Source organism: Balaenoptera borealis, assembly GCF_965194805.1.
Source record: "Balaenoptera borealis genome assembly, chromosome: 12".
Classification (NCBI taxonomy): Eukaryota; Metazoa; Chordata; class Mammalia; order Artiodactyla; family Balaenopteridae; genus Balaenoptera; species Balaenoptera borealis.
This window is the reverse complement of record NC_138869.1, coordinates 45,810,666-45,826,475: the sequence shown is the minus strand read 5'-3', so window position 1 is coordinate 45,826,475 and position 15,810 is coordinate 45,810,666. Positions and strand designations below refer to the sequence as shown.

At 49.5% G+C, this 15,810-nt stretch overlaps 1 protein-coding gene across 2 annotated transcripts in view; it reads right to left on the bottom strand.

The window, feature by feature from the left end:
- Nucleotides 1-14,950, bottom strand: part of FYCO1 (FYVE and coiled-coil domain autophagy adaptor 1) — an 86,926-nt gene extending 71,976 nt beyond the window's left edge. Inside the window, exons 1-3 of one of the 2 annotated variants that reach the window (XM_082347309.1) lie at nucleotides 14,828-14,950; nucleotides 5,128-5,270; nucleotides 1,518-1,624 (exon numbers count right to left, since the gene is read on the bottom strand). In XM_082347309.1, coding sequence (XP_082203435.1) covers nucleotides 1,518-1,624; nucleotides 5,128-5,182 — 162 coding nt within the window. In that variant the 5' untranslated portion in view covers nucleotides 5,183-5,270; nucleotides 14,828-14,950. Of the gene's footprint in view, nucleotides 1-1,517; nucleotides 1,625-5,127; nucleotides 5,271-5,743; nucleotides 5,920-14,827 lie in introns of those variants that run through there. The other variant, XM_082347310.1, reaches the window with a different exon arrangement.
- Nucleotides 14,951-15,810: the final 860 nt, after the last annotated feature.

Here is a 15,810-nt window from a genome sequence, read left to right as displayed (position 1 = left end):
CCTTTATTGGCATTATTTTTACTTACGGGTGAATGAGGGGGTTTTCGTCCTCAGTTTACAGGTGAGGAAACTGAGGCTAGGAGAGGTTAAGTAACTAGCTCAAGGTCATACTACTAGTGAGATTCAGGAATAATAGGCGCCCAAAGGGACCTCTGTGCACAGAGTTGGGTGGAAGACACCAACGGTGCTATTAAGACATGGTAAAGAAACGCAAATGAAAAGTTTTAAGGGCAACATGAAGAGTGTTGACGACGTCTTGATATAGGGAAATGTGTTAGTGACATTCTATCCGTTACTCAACTCAAGCTTCAATACTGTTTTAATATACATAGAATAAATCCAAATAAATGTCAGCCATGAGTCATTTCAAATCCAAAACCAAAATGCGCTAAGAAAAAAAAAAGCCCCATTAATACTTTCACAATGTAAAACAAGAGAACCAGTTGAAAAGGCATGTGACCAAAAAAGAGGGGATATATGTATACATACAGCTGATTCACTTTGCTGTACAGCAGAAACTGACACAACATTGTAAAGCAACTATACTCTAATAAAAATTAAAAAAAAAAAAAAAAAAGGCATGTGAAAAGTGAGCCTCCAACACACTGAGACACCTCCTCCAGTGGGCTCTCATCCTATACACGTTGGTGGGAGATGACATTGCAAACTTATGGTGTTCTAAATGATAGAGGATATCTTCCTATAACGTAATGTTCTATAGCATTTTTTTTGATTATAAAAGATGTGCATACATCGTTAGGACAACTGGGTAAAAAAAAAAAAAAAACGAAAAGAAAAAATTATAATGCCTACACCATCACCCTAAGATAACTTCTGTTATCATATTGGTCCATTTCCTTCCTGCCTATTGTAGTTGCCTGTATTTTTCCACATCTGCAGAGTTCTCTAGATCTGTGCTTCTTGAACCAAGCAGATATAAGCATTACACTGTAAACATGTTAAAAGAAAACTTCCTGAGCTGACCTCAGAGATCCTGATTCAGCAGGTCAAGGTGGGAACCAAGAGTGCACTTCTAACCTGCTCCCAGGTGATGCCGATGCTGCTGGCCTATGGACCACACTTTGAGGAGCGAGGCTCTAGAACAGGGGCCTCTGGATAATCTTCAGAGGGTCCGCACACTCCTGGAAAATGTGTGATTGCGTGTGTATGCATATGTTTGGGGAGAGATTCCATAGCTTTCACCGGACTGCCAAACGGTTATGTGACTCCCCCAAAGTTAAGATCCCTGCTATACAGAGAGACCTTGTGACCTGCATTAAGATGACCTACATCTCTGAAGAATGTTCTCGATTCCCAAAACCATCCTGAGGGGCAACATTCTGATTCCCCAGAGGATCACACTTGGAGGCTGGGGACGGCTGTGACCTTCAGTCTAACCAGGAGGCCTCAATGGCTGCACTGAGTTTTCGGAGCTGCATCCCGAATGTTGACGAAGAAGCCAAGAGGGAGACAAGAGACAATAGAGCAGAAATCAACACATGACAGGAGTCACTTACTTGAAGGAGATACTCAAGTTTATAAGAAAACTTATGCAAGCTGGTGCTGTCATCTGTGACGGGTTCCCCTGCTTCCTTAAATTCTCTGCTTAGTTCTGTCACAGCATCTTTAAGACAACAAACAGGAGCATGTAACCAGTTGCAGACTGGCCTCAGAGAGAGCAGCGGGATGGCCCTGGGGAGCAGCAGGAGGAAGTGGCCCACGATAGCAAAGCGCTGTGCACATGTGGAGTGCTACATAAACATCCATGGGCTGGAACTCCAAGTCAGAAGGCGCTAGGATGTCCTGAGAGCCCACAGGTACTTTACAACAGCTCACTGACTGGGCACATTTCTTGGTCATCCCTGTAGGCCCACCGTGTAGGCCTTATCATTTGCGAGTACTATTCCGTCAAAAATGTCTGCTGTGTGGATAAAGCATACAGCAGTCCCCTAATACTGACTTCCTGAGAGCTTTATCTTCTATTCCAGCCATGTTTCTTGTTCTTCACTATAACCCCACTGCTCGGTACAGGTTAAGTCCAGGTTTCCAGCGGACCCAGAATATGCAAACAGAGGTCATGATGACAATGCCAAGAATGACATTGACATGACATGACCACCTGCTTCTGCTAACTGAGTACTGGTTAGGCACCAGGCCTCTGCATGTCTTTCTCATTCAATAGAGCATTGTGAGGAAGGAATTGCTTTATTTCAACAAATCTAAGATGCAACTGATTTTAAGATGATCCCAATTTCAGAGCTGTTAAAATGTGAAAAAAAAGTAAGTGCACGGTAGAATTGACGAAGGCTGGCATTATCATCCCCACTTTACAGATGAGGAACTCACGGAGAGGTCACAGCCAAAGATCACAGGTGGCAAACAGCAGAGCTGAAATGAGAACCCTGGTTTTCTCAAGGGCTCTCTGACCCCAGAGCTCACCTCTTAACTTCTAGGACGATTTACCTCCCAGTGTTGAAAAAGAGGAAAAACCCCTTTGACTCTCACTCACAGCCCTGCCGTGGGACAGAGGGACTGTCAGAAGTTGGGTTTGATTTAGACACTGAGAAAAATGTCCCCAGCCGAGATGGTTGGGACATGCTGCACAAAGCTATCTCCTCTGACAATTCTTGAAAGAAAAGGAACCCCTAGCCACTGCTCTCAAACACCATGGTTAGAAAGCAGACCTGCCAGGACTGAAGCTGAGCCTGAGCTGCTAAAAAAGTTAATCAACACTGAGCCCTCAGGCAAAGGTCAGCAAATGGCAAAGACATGTTCTTGGGACTGAGTCTCACAACAAGTGATTGTGGTCTGGTGTGCCCTACTAGAAGTGTCTGCTGTGGCAGCACTGAGAGCCAGCAGCCAGGGACCAGGAAAGACACACAGCCTTCCTCCCCCACCCTCAGGCTGGGGTAAAGCTCATAACCTGACCTGGGAACTCCTGAAATTTTGAAAGAAGGAGCCTTGGACGTGCAATATGAAATTTCCAGCTCTAATCTCTGATAATTACCAACAGATGAAAAGAAAGGGTCTTGAGAAAGTGTGGTGCCTTTTAAAAATTCCCACCAAAGTGCTCTGAGGCCTGGGTATAGGACATTGAGATGGCCTTGGGATGTGGGGCATGACAGACGAGGATAGCACATGGGGTGGGAAAGGGCAACTGAACAAATTCTGATGCCTGTCTTCCTCCCTGGATCAGGAGCTCTGCCATGGGCTCCTCCCTTCCTCTTCCTTCCCTCCAATAACGACCTCTGGGTCCCAGAGTCATCCTTGAGATCCAGAGACTAAAACAGAGAGAAGATGGCTTACTTTGTGGAGAAACCTCTGAAGACCAGGGGCAATCTCAGATTTGCAGGGACTGTCATTTTACTTTCTGTGTGTATGTGTGTGCATGTGTGTGTGTGTATATAGATTTAAAAAGAAAAAAGCCATCTCCCACATTTTAGCTGGACGTAGACTGGTGTGGTTAAGAGCACAGACCCTGGCACCAGGTGTGTGTGCAAACCCAGGCTCTGCCTGACTGGATGTGTGACTGTAGGCAAGTCACTTAACCTCTCTGTGCCTGTTTCCACATCTGCAAAATGGGAATAATAATGGTCCCTGCCTCATAGGACCAAACGTGAGGACTCAATGAGCTATTATCTGTGAGACTCGTGCCTGGCACACATGAAATGCCATGAAGGCCCAAAGTACTACATAAACAGGAGATAAGCCTGAGAAAGTGATTTTTATCTCATCGATATTTGCCTTCACAGTGAAGACTGTTGTGGCCTCCACTGGCCCGGGTATGAGCGACTGCAGCTGGTTGTCACCATGTCTGAGCAGTTAGGAACCTGCGCCTTGAGTCTGTCAGGAGAGTGTCACTGGGGTCCCCATGACATGGAGGAAGGAGTCAGCTTCAGACTGTGTTGTAGCAAATGTGCTGTGCTCCAGAGAGGCTTACAAGCCCTGGTGATCCATGAGGGACAGAAAACTTGCCAAAATTCTCCCCTTGGGACGTCACCTGAAAGGGTGAACTTGGGCCCTGGACTCCACAGCCAGTACAGAACACAGCGCGTTCCTCCCGAGCCTGCTCTCTGCACACGCACCCCCGCCTGCCTTGCCTTTGCCCAGTGAGCCGAGGCCCACAAGTCTCTCTCATTGGGCAACGTTGAGCTCAGGGAAGTCTGGGAGGCAGCAGGCCCAGAACTGGAGTGAGTTCCACCCGGGACCAGGTGGAAGAGCAAAACAAGAAAGATGGGTGTCTCGTCTTCCTGCTTAGAAGGAGGGAGAATATCTCTGCAAATGAGCCAATTCCACCATCTCCCAGAGGCTCACCATTCAAAGACTTAACAGGTGGTTTGAAAACACAAACACACAAACACACACACACACACACACACACACACACACAGAGAAATCAGACCCACACCCAGAAAGGGGTATTTGATTTTGTTTACAAAGTGCCTTTACAGTGCCTGAGAGGAGGGCCAGGCAAGGTCTCCCAGCCTTAACAGGGCGGACATCTGAGCCCCAAATATTTCAATATGATGTGTCCCGAGGGCTCCGATTACTCTCGGCGTCAACACAGATCACAGGGCTACTTTCAGCTGGCAACAGCAAGAGCACCGTCACAGCCCTCCCAACACCAAGCCCGGCGTCAACACAGATCACAGGGCTACTTTCAGCTGGCAACAGCAAGAGCACCGTCACAGCCCTCCCAACACCAAGCCCGGCGTCAACACAGATCACAGGGCTACTTTCAGCTGGCAACAGCAAGAGCACCGTCACAGCCCTCCCAACACCAAGCCCGGCGTCAACACAGATCACAGGGCTACTTTCAGCTGGCAACAGCAAGAGCACCGTCACAGCCCTCCCAACACCAAGCCCGGCGTCAACACAGATCACAGGGCTACTTTCAGCTGGCAACAGCAAGAGCACCGTCACAGCCCTCCCAACACCAAGCCCGGCGTCAACACAGATCACAGGGCTACTTTCAGCTGGCAACAGCAAGAGCACCGTCACAGCCCTCCCAACACCAAGCCCGGCGTCAACACAGATCACAGGGCTACTTTCAGCTGGCAACAGCAAGAGCACCGTCACAGCCCTCCCAACACCAAGCCCGGCGTGTGCCCTTCAGCCAAGCCGCACCTTGCAAATCACGGATGATTCTCTGCAGCTGGCTCTCCACGCTGGCGGACGCCATGGTAACCGTGACCGTCAGGGGCCGCCTTTCCTGGCTGTGGGTCTCCTGCCTGGGGCCGCTCAGCAGCGGTCAGACTCCGCGGTGGCACCTGCACAGGAAGGAGGCCGTGGAGGAGGCGGTCACGGACACAATTTAAAGACAGTAGTAGAGGCACGCTGCTCCGGGCATAAAGTCGCCCCGTCTGGGCATCTTCCCTCAATGGGAAGGGCTTGACCTTTCTGTGTGGGCCTTGCTCTGTGGGCATTCTCTGATACACTTATATTCAGACACAGTGACCTGGTTGGGAGCTTCAAAAGAAACAAGATCAACTAAATAACATGACCTATTCTTTCTGAGCTCCCCTCCTAGTCTGCCCTTAGACAGGCCTGCCGCACTTTCCACGTTTAAAAACGCTTTCCAGTGGCTCCCCCCATCCCCCTACACCAAGGCCAGAACTAGTCCAACCCCGCTCACTGACCTGCTAAGCCTAAAGTGCCACCACACCAGATCTGCTGGCTCCCCCAGGCCGGGCCCTACCCCCTCCCCAGGCAGCGGTGGAGGCGTGAGGCTGAGGACACATACCCTCAGGGCTTGCGGACCAAGGAGAGCCTGGCTTGCCTCTCAGGGAGGTCTGCAGCCTCCAGCCGCCAGAGTCCGGCTCAGCTTGGGAGGGCAGACACCAGGGGCCGTCAGGGGCCTGCGCAGCCCTCAGGACCAGTCAAGGGCCGTCTCTATTTTAAGCTCGGTTACAGTCCTCTCACGGCTGGTGAGTCCCGAGTTACCAGCGCTACTTGGGCAGCTGCTGAAGTGATTTAAGGACGCAGTGGTGGCTGGAGACCAACAAAGAGGAGGAGATACGAGCAGCATCGGAAGGAGGTCTGGACGTGCACTTGGACACCACCGTATCCTCCTTTCAGAACCTCTAACCCTTTCCTTAGATGTCCGATGCAAAGGCATAACATTTGCTGGCAAAAGCACTTGGCAAGACTAGAGGTGGCCATAGTAGCCACCCCTAGACGAGGGCCTGCTGTGCACCGGGCCTGCTACGTGCTTTACACACTAACTCATTTTAATTCTCAGCAGCGCCCTGGGAGATAGATAACATACAAGGGAGAAACTGGCATACAGAGAAGCCGTGTAACTTGTCTAAGGCCCTGGGCCAGTAGGGAGGGGAATCGTGATGTGAACTCTGGTCAGTCTGAATTCAACCCCTTTGGCTCTACAACGGAGCCACTGTCACTACAGCAAATGTTAACCACTTCCACTGGCTCCTAGGAACTGCCCTGAACTCCAGTGCCTCTCAAATGTGCCACCACCTTGAGCGTTTCAAACATGAACTGGTCCTCACTCTCCCACCACGCTCTTCGCCTTACTGCTCCAGGAGACAAGGCAAGAAGATCCAGGAGGACAAATGGTCGCCAACCTCAAGTTCCTCCAAATATTTACACAAGCATTCAGGTCAGCCTGAGGCCTGGGGAGGGCCTGTCGTGGTGCAGATATGCCTAGGCCTGTTTTTAACCCACAAGCCAGTGCAGCTGTGACTCAGTGAAAACAAGGCCCAAAGAGGGCTTCTCCAGCCTAGGAAGAACTAGACAGGTACATACCTGTACCACACTCCCAGTAATTCGTGACACGGAGCCCCAGAGAGTCAGGGCATCCACAAAGACTCCACCAAAGTCCCTAGCAAGTGCTGGCACCCTGCCATCACAGACACCAAACCGAGGGTGGGTGTGATTTACCAGAAGCCAGCCTGCCCATCCCTGGGCGGCCCTGTAGGTCACCTGCTGAACACGGAGCCTGAGCAGGGACCAGCCAGGGCCCTAGAGAGCAGGAGCCCAGGATGGGCCAGACTTCTGCAGGGGCTCTGCTGCCTGGGCGGACACTTGGCTCCTCCCCCAGCGAGGAGGAGAGGATCAAGGATCATCACTGTCAGTGCGCAGCTGCCCTGGCACTACACTGTCAAGTGCAGCCTGGGGTTACTGGGGCAACCAGGCACCATCCAGCCCTGGAGGAGCTCGACTGTGCGCCAAGAAGACAGACAGAAAAGCATCCAGATATGCGGATATGGCAGAAGAGGTCCATGCAGAGACATGAATAAAAAGTTATGGGTACTCAGCAAGGAGAGGGAATGAACCAGGGATACACACAACAAATGATGTTTGCCGAGTGAAAGAAGCCAGACTGAAAAGCTACCTACTTTATGATTCCATCTGCATGCTGTTCTTACAAAGGCAAAACACTGGGGAGAAATCAGATCCGTGGGTGCCAGGAGCTGAGGGGGAAGGGAGGGTTGGACTACAAGAGAGCATGCAGAAATTTTGGTGGGCAACTCTATTCTGTGTCGTGATTATGGTGGTGGTTACATGACTGTATATATTTGACGAACATATATTTGTCAAAACTCACATACTGTACATCTTATCTCAACAAACCAAAGAGCAGCATCGGTATGAATTTAGCAAGATGCAATGGGACCTGAGGAAGGGAACTTTCATTCTGCTGGGGGAAGGGAGAGGATGGTGGACACTCTCAGTAATGGCAACTGAGTTGGGTGATGAATAGGAGGTCATCGAAGAGACCTGAGGAGGAAAGGGCGCCAGGGTGGAGGGCACGGCAGGTGTAGAGGCTGTTTCTCTACCTGCACTCCCCTTATTTGACTATGGTCAACAGAGAGCTTTGTACCTTCGGGAAGAAATAATCTTGAAGGAAGATGACCTAAACCCCGTGAGTTCACTGGGTCTCTGTGTATACTTACTTAAAACTAGGCTGAGACCCGCAAATGACAGAGAGGGCGGAGCCTGGAAAGGAAGCATTAATGACAACAGATTCTTAGTTATGTCATCCAGGCTCTGGCTGGGACAACGCATGAACTATACGACCAGCTGGATTTCCTAGAAACCAGCCCTCTTTGGAGCCTGGCACAAGGGCAACAGCGTCTGTAAACCAAACTGGCATCTTGGAATGACGAGCCTGAACAGACAGAAACATGCTCCTTCAAGACTTCTTGGCACTTTGGTGAAGCCGCAAGTGTCAGCCCGAGCCCAGGAGGCCTTCTCCGCCTGAGCCTCGGAGTGCCTCCCTCCGCTGAGGCCAAGTTCCCAGGTCACGGGGTGAGCTGTGCCCAACCACTGGTTACACAAGTTGATTTTCCAAAGAGCCTCTGCCTCACCACCAAGATAATGAGCCCTGAGAAACCGCTGCTGGGCCTGTAGGTCACAGTGACTACACAGTGACCCACCATGGCTGTGGGTCACCACCTCACAGGGTTTCAGGAAGCAAATGGTCACCACAGGAATGCTATTTTCATGGACTTTAAAGAATGACTCTTCGCATTCTGGCCTCCCTTTTCCTGGGCCTGAGGTTATTATTAAACTTCAAAAGACACAGAATGGGGCACAGTCTCTCTCCACCCCTTGGTCAACTTCCTTGTGTCTCTAGATAAGCTTGCCCTTTGGTTTAGGGATGAGATATTTTTTACTCATAACACTTCTGACACCAAACGTGTGGCTTTTTTCCCCACACCGATATCCAGCTGACACCAATGGGTGTCCTGCAATTCAATTCAATTCTTTTTCTTTTTGGCCATGCCACAGGGCTTGCGGGATCTTAGTTCCCCGACCAGGGATTGAACCCGTGCCCTCGGCAGTGAAAGCGCGGAGCCCTAACCATTGGACCACCAGGGAAGTCCCTCAATTCAATTCTAACTCTAACTACCTGAAGTCAGTGCAGACCGCACAGGTTAAAGGCTCAGTCCACAAGACTGCCCCGGCTTCAGACACCAGTCACAGGTCCCAGTACCTGTCACTACCTGTACTTCTGACCAACCAGCTATAAACTGGGGTTCCCACAATCCCCATCTCAGGTTCTATAATTTGCTAGAACAGCTCACAAAACTTGGGGTAACATTTTAGTATAACCGGTTTATTTTAAAGGACACAACTCAGCAACAGTGAAATGGAAGAGATGCAAAGATAAGGGGGGTGGGGTGGGAGCTTCCATACCCTCAGGGCTCTGCGCCCTCCAGCACTTCAGTGTGTTCATCAGCACAGTATTTCTCAGAATCCTGTCATTTGAGGTTTTTAAGGAGGTTTCATTACATAGGCATGACGGATTAAATCACTGGCCACTGGCCATTTACTCCACCTTCAGCCCCTCTCCACTCCCCAGAGGGGTCTAAGGGTGGGGCTGAAAGTCCTCTGGCAACCAGCCCTCAGGCAGAAGCTATCTATCCAGGGGCCCATGAAGAGTCATCTTATTAGCATATGGTTATGCTTATGGTTGAAAGGGTTTTGCTATGAATAACAAAAGACACTCCTATTACTCAGGAAATTCCAAGAGTTTTGGAAGCTCTGTGCCAGGAACCAGGGAAAGAGACCAAATATATATTTCCTATTATATTACAGGAATCACAGACTTCTGGCATGAACCAGTACGATCCTGACCTCTACAGCCCATTGGCAAACTGCTCTCCTAACTCACGAGACACTCAGAGATTGCTTCTATCCACACCGCCATGGGCTCCAGGACTCCAGCGCCTTGCAAGGCCCCCAACGTGCAAATCACCTCCATCAACCCAGGGTCCTTGTTGCATGACATTGTGAACCCCTCCATCACTGTCTCTGGCAAGCTCTTTCAAATACCAGAGAACTTCATTTTATAAAATTTTGGGGAACACTGGATTCTCTTGTCAACAACTCAAAATGATGTTTAAGCTTATCCAGAATGTCTGAAAACATCCAATCTTCTGGTAAAGAGGAAAAGGGACTAAACGCATTTTTAAAAATTCTTATTTATTACCTGGTACTGTTGCCTGGGTTCCTCGTCACAGCCTATGTATTATTTTAGAGGTAAAGGATCTTCCCTGACCTCCAAATTCCTCCCATACCTGCCTTAGATGCCCTAAATGCCTTAAACAACGGAGACAGCAGTTCAGTCCCAAATTAAGATACAAAGACACTGACTCATGTAAACTTCTTTACACTATGGTACAAATGACTAATACTCATGATGTTGCCCCCAAACTGGCTGTGGCAGGAGAAACACAGTGCCAGCTGAAATTGGCACTTGCCATCTGCCTCTACAAGGATTAAGCCACTGCAGTCATTGACCTTCAAGACATCCTGAAAGGAGTTCAGGGTGGAGATCAGGAATGAAGCACTCTGTGCTCTAGGAAAAACTGGCAGAATAGGCCTTCAGATAGTTCGATATTTTCAGGAGAAGATTTTACGAGCCTAAATTCTTCCATCTTCTCATATACAGAAAAGCACTAAAATCATTAACAGTGACATCTGCTCCTTGTGACTAGCGGCAAGCCTTGCCAAAATGTGTGCTTGACTGCACGTACCCTCCTTCACTAAAATCATATATGATACTGACGTTCCCCCCCTTAATAAAACTTAACTCATGACTCTCATGTTGTGCATTTTTTTTCAGTTGACGATAGCATTGGAGTAGCCACATAAGGAAAGAAGGCTCAGAATGGGAGGAGGAAGTCTGGGGCATAGAAGACAACCCTGCCCTGCCTGCCAAATTTGTCATAATTGCTCCCAACACAATAGCTAAGACATGACCCAGAGAGGGCACCATACAGTTGGCTCCTCCCCGACTCCCGAACAAGGTGGGGCATACAAGTTGTCAATTCCACCCTGACTGGGAAAGAATGTTAACAAGGACAGTTCAGACCAGTCAAAAGCAGAAAGCCTTTCCGAAGAGTCCATTGCCTTGGCCTGGTTCAGCACACCCAACAGCATCTATCTAGTTACCACCTATGGAAAGGGGGCACTTGGCTGGTACCTGCAGCTTTGAAGGCCTGGAGGTCCTGGGGCTCAGTGCTAAAACGGCCAGTGGTCAGGCAGACTGCCCTCACCAGGGCTTCTAGATGGTGCCTAGGAGAGTGCTCAAGAGTTTGTCAGAGGCCAGCTCAGAGGCCAACATTTCAGCACACGTGAACAAAGGCTCATTAGGAGACAATTATAATTAAAGACCTATAATTAAAGGGCTGACCAACTGCAGGCCTGGGTCATCTCACCCAAACACTCCTTGCTTGTCATCTTCTCTTTCTTAAAGGGAATGAAGACTTGAGACTTTGCCATCACTTCTTGAACCTTCTCTTGGCCCCCTCCCTCCCACCAACAATTCCAGGTCTCTTGGTCACTCCCCCTGGAACATACACAAAACTGGCCCTGATTCCAGTCTGCTGACCCAGTAGAGCAGGGTCAAGAGGAACTTGTGGTTGTGAGGTGTTGCTTCTGGGCTTGGAGAAAGCTATCTTTTTTAGGAAGGTGGGCAGTTGCTCAGGAAGGAGCCATATATCCATATTTGGGGGTGCAGGGCGGAGGTCTTGCCACTGGAAAGCCCAGAGAAAACATCCAGGAAGCAATGGGCAAGCAAAGTGTCTTCTCTTCTCTCAATCACAGCTGAGTCCTGCTAAGCTGGACCCTATTCAGAATGCAGAATCAGACTCATCTTGTGAAATTTCCATTCCCTATCATGTAACAAATAATGCGATAAAGATTATGCCATGATTGGGGGAGACCCATCGTACATTTAGTTCAAAGTATTTTGAGGCAATTTTAACATATCTGTCCTGGGGAAGTTATTTGACCTCTTCCTACTCTCTGTGTGTGTGTGTGTGTGTGTGTGTGTGTGTGTGTGTGTGTGTGTGTGTGTGTGTGTGTGTGTGTGTGCATGTGTGCGTGTGTGTGTGTTTTCAGATACAGTGTAGAGAGGTTACCCTTTACCTTCCTCCATGGAGGAGGTGCGCAAGGAGAAGAACAGACATTCTCGGTGGTTAACTTTGGCTGAGGCTTCTAAGCCCCGCTGCTGACCCAGGCTGTAGATGCCCTGGAAAAAGTACCTGGGGCTACAGTTTCTTCCAGCTCCACATTAAGCCACCACCTCTGGTTCAGTTGCCAGCCCACCCTGGACCTCTTACAGGGATTCTACTCTCGGCCTAGCCCTCTGCAGACTAATGGCTTGCTTGGAATGCTTTTTCCCTTCAGGTTTTTCTTCTGGACTCCAAGTGCTCCCCTAACTCGGTTTTCAGGTAACTCGGTACCCCAGGCTCCTGAGATGGTTAGCCAGACCTGCCCTTGGGCTCTGAAACTAGCCACACTGCCACAGGACTACACCCAGACCACAGACTCTCCTTAAGTCTGTCCTCGGAAACACACTGACACGCACATCTTCATCCCTGCAAAGAGGATCTGACCCCAACTAGAAACAGGCACCTGATTTCTTTCAAATGCCACAGAGAACAGGAAGGACCACTGGCGGCCACTAAAACCACCAGGCTGACTGGCTCCAAAGTGAGGAAGAGGGAGAAACACCTCCTGCCCAAATCAGCACAGTTCTGTCATCCTCACCTTCTAAAAGCCAGGAGCCCATGCACTCTGAGGCCGAAGCTCTTATGGGGGCAGTATAGTAACACATCTAAAAACAGCATGATAAACAGAGACCCACGGAAGCAGTTCAAAACCCACCCTACTGATTGATTTAGCTGTTCAAACAGAGGCTATTAAACCAATCAAGAGCTTAAAAAAAATCTGGCATTGAGATCACAAATAGGAAATATTGTTTATCTTTTGAGCAACACAATGACATCCATCCACTAGGTGAAGAGATGTTCACAAGGCCAAACCCGAATCATCTCTGCTCACAGGCGGCCTCTGGTTAATGAATCTTACCTGCTCTGCTGCCTGGGCTGGCTCCAGTGAATGTGGCTCCAGACTTTTGAGTTCCTATCAGTGATTTTCACCATGACACCACAGCAACACAATATGCTTCCTCTGCCTCAGGTTTAAAGACACTCTGGTTCTGAGTCACCAAAGCTGTCCTTGCAATCACCAGAAAATGCAGGTTACCCATTAGCCAAGCCTCTCCCCTAAAGGGAAGAGGGGGACTGCCATTCTTGAGTGCCTATTGTATGTTCCAGAGGCAGCAGCCCACAGCCTCAGTGACCAACATGGGACAAAGTTACCAACTGCTCTGATCTTGTGCTGTTTTGGGTGGTTCCTCTTGTCACAAACATCTGTGGGGGCCATCCCATCCCAGAAGGACCAGGTTAAAAGCGTGGCTCCTGAACCCATGCTGGTGTCCCAAAAACCAGCCGCAAGGAGCAAAGACCATCCAAAGAGCAGCTAGAGGATCGACTCTAAAGCAACACAAAAATAACTGGAGTAAAATATTAACTGTAGAATCTAACAGGTGGTTATATGTTCACTATACAATTCTTTCAATGATTCTGTATGTTTGTTTTCCCAAATTAAAAACTAAATGAAGCATTACGCAAAGAACACTTTTAACAGAAACAGAAAATCTTTTTCCTAAAGCCTTTTCACATTCTTTTCATCAAAGAAGGCCACGTCCCATCACTGAGACAATTAACTCTGATTTCCAGGGTGATTAATAATAATGGCTCATAACTGGTACAGGGCATTCAATAATTTGTGAACAGTAGCTCTCATGGGAGGGAGGGTCAAGTGGAACCTACTCAACATGGGCCCACTTCAGAGGGTGGGAGCCACTGAAAGCAGAACCTCAGCGTGACAGCTCTTCCCCGGCTACAATACCCAGCAGCCCGCATTAGGCAGATGGCAGGGGAGTTAAGCTGGCTACAGAGCACCACAAGGCTGGAAGTGGCAGGAGAGCAGTGAGCAGATTAACGCCTGATCCTCTGCCCTCAAAGAGCCCCTGACCCATTTCTCTGTTGGGAAAGGAAACTGCTGTGGTAAGACAGGCAGAGGGGCAGAGAGGCTGTGGCCAACACCGGTAGTTTCAAAGAGTGCTCTATTTTGTTCTGGAGGTGGGTAGCGGATGGAACTGTGAAGAGTGACAAGGGGCATCAGATGACACAAGTGCACTATCTGGGAGCCACGTGGTTAAGGTGTCAACCACACATGCTTTTCTTAGGAAAAGTAAAATTCAGCCCTCCCCTTACACCCTCCAGCCTAGGTTCTTCATATCACGGACTCTAGCCGAAGTCCGGTGCAGCCACACCACAATCCAAAAATCCACAGGTGTTTCAGGAACAATCACCTGGGGGCTATCTCGAAACCCTGCACCAGAGCACAAGAGGATGTGCTCAGTGGTTAAAGAGAATGGGCCATGGCCTGGGGACGGCCCAGGATGAACAAACCGTCCCCTTACGAGAAGGGAGAGACCCGGGCAAAGTTAGGTCTTGGAGTTTTGCAAAGTTAAGGTCTGGGCTGTCCCGGCCCAGCTGAGCCAGGAAGTACGCCTCTTCAGGTCATCGGCTTTTTGGACAATGCAAGCAGAAACTCGGGGGCCTGTCCCTCCTGTGCTTAAAGACTCCAAGACTTGTTCTGAGACCACACATGTGGGCTCCTTGGCCGTCGGGTGTCTTGGAACTGGTGTTTGGGCGGAGGTGGGGGGGGGGGAGGGGGACTGTCTGTCTTTCTAACTGATTACCAGAGGCAGCCTGGGTTCCAGGGTCAGATTCACCGGCCCTAGGTGCTTCCTAGGCCCGCTGGGCAAGGGCAAGGGCATGGGCAAGGGCTCCGGCGGAGTCTGTGGGAGACCCGGCATAAGGGCGGAGGCGGTCAGGGCAACAGGTGACAAGCCGCGCCTGGAGGGAAGTTCTCCGCTCCAGAGGCGACAGCAACTAGAGGTGCCCCCTGAGTCCGGCCGGCCACCCGCAGCACTTACGCGCTCGTGGGTCCCCGGTGGGACAGAACCGAAACTTTCTGCGGCCAAGCGGAAGAGTACGAGAGCGCGGCGTAGGCGGCCATGATACGCAGACCCCGCCACAGGCTGGCGCAGACTACAACTTCCAGCATGCTACACAGGGCCTCTGTCTACAACTCCCATCGGACCCCACGGACAGCCGAGTGCGGACTACAACTCCCGGCATGCTCCGCAGAGCTGATGCTCAAAACTGCCAGGGGTTCCAAGGGGTCGGCCGGCTTTAAATTAACCCTTGCAATCCCTGGGAGCATGTGTGTCCACAAATCGTATGTCTGGGATCCTGAAAGCAGTGCTGTACACGTGTGGCTTTTGAGAACTTGAAACGTGACTAGTTTGAGTTGAATTGTACATGTGCTGTAAGTGCAAAACACACCTGAGTTCCAAAAGAATGTAAAATAGCTCATTAACATTTTTATATTGATTCCATGTTGAAATAATGTTTTAATATATTGGGCTAAATAAAAAGCATTATATATTTTTGGGCCTAATGGTCTATCTTTTCATCCCCCTTGCTACTTAACACAGGGACCTGCTTAAAATCACTGCTCAAAAACTATGTGTTAATGAATGAACTACCACCCCTAACTTCTCCCTACTCTCTGCCCAATTTCTAAGTTACATTTTCTATTTATAAGTTGTGAAGCACTCTGAGGCTGCACTCAATAGAACAAAATGCACTCATCAGTAATGAATGGTCACAAGAGAGGAGAGCAACAGTACCTGGAGTACTTCAGCCTATGAACTGGGCTCCAAAACACCTTTCTACCTCACAGGACTTGGCCGTTGGTGTCCAGTCAGGAACCATGGCCCAAACATTACAAATGCACAAAGAGGGGAGTTACCTGGTAGAATAATTCGGGAAAGGAAATAGATTTAGGCTACGTCATCTCATTAGCCATCTTTTCTGAGTTAGGTGTAGAGAAGGCAGTGAGTTAGATGACTGG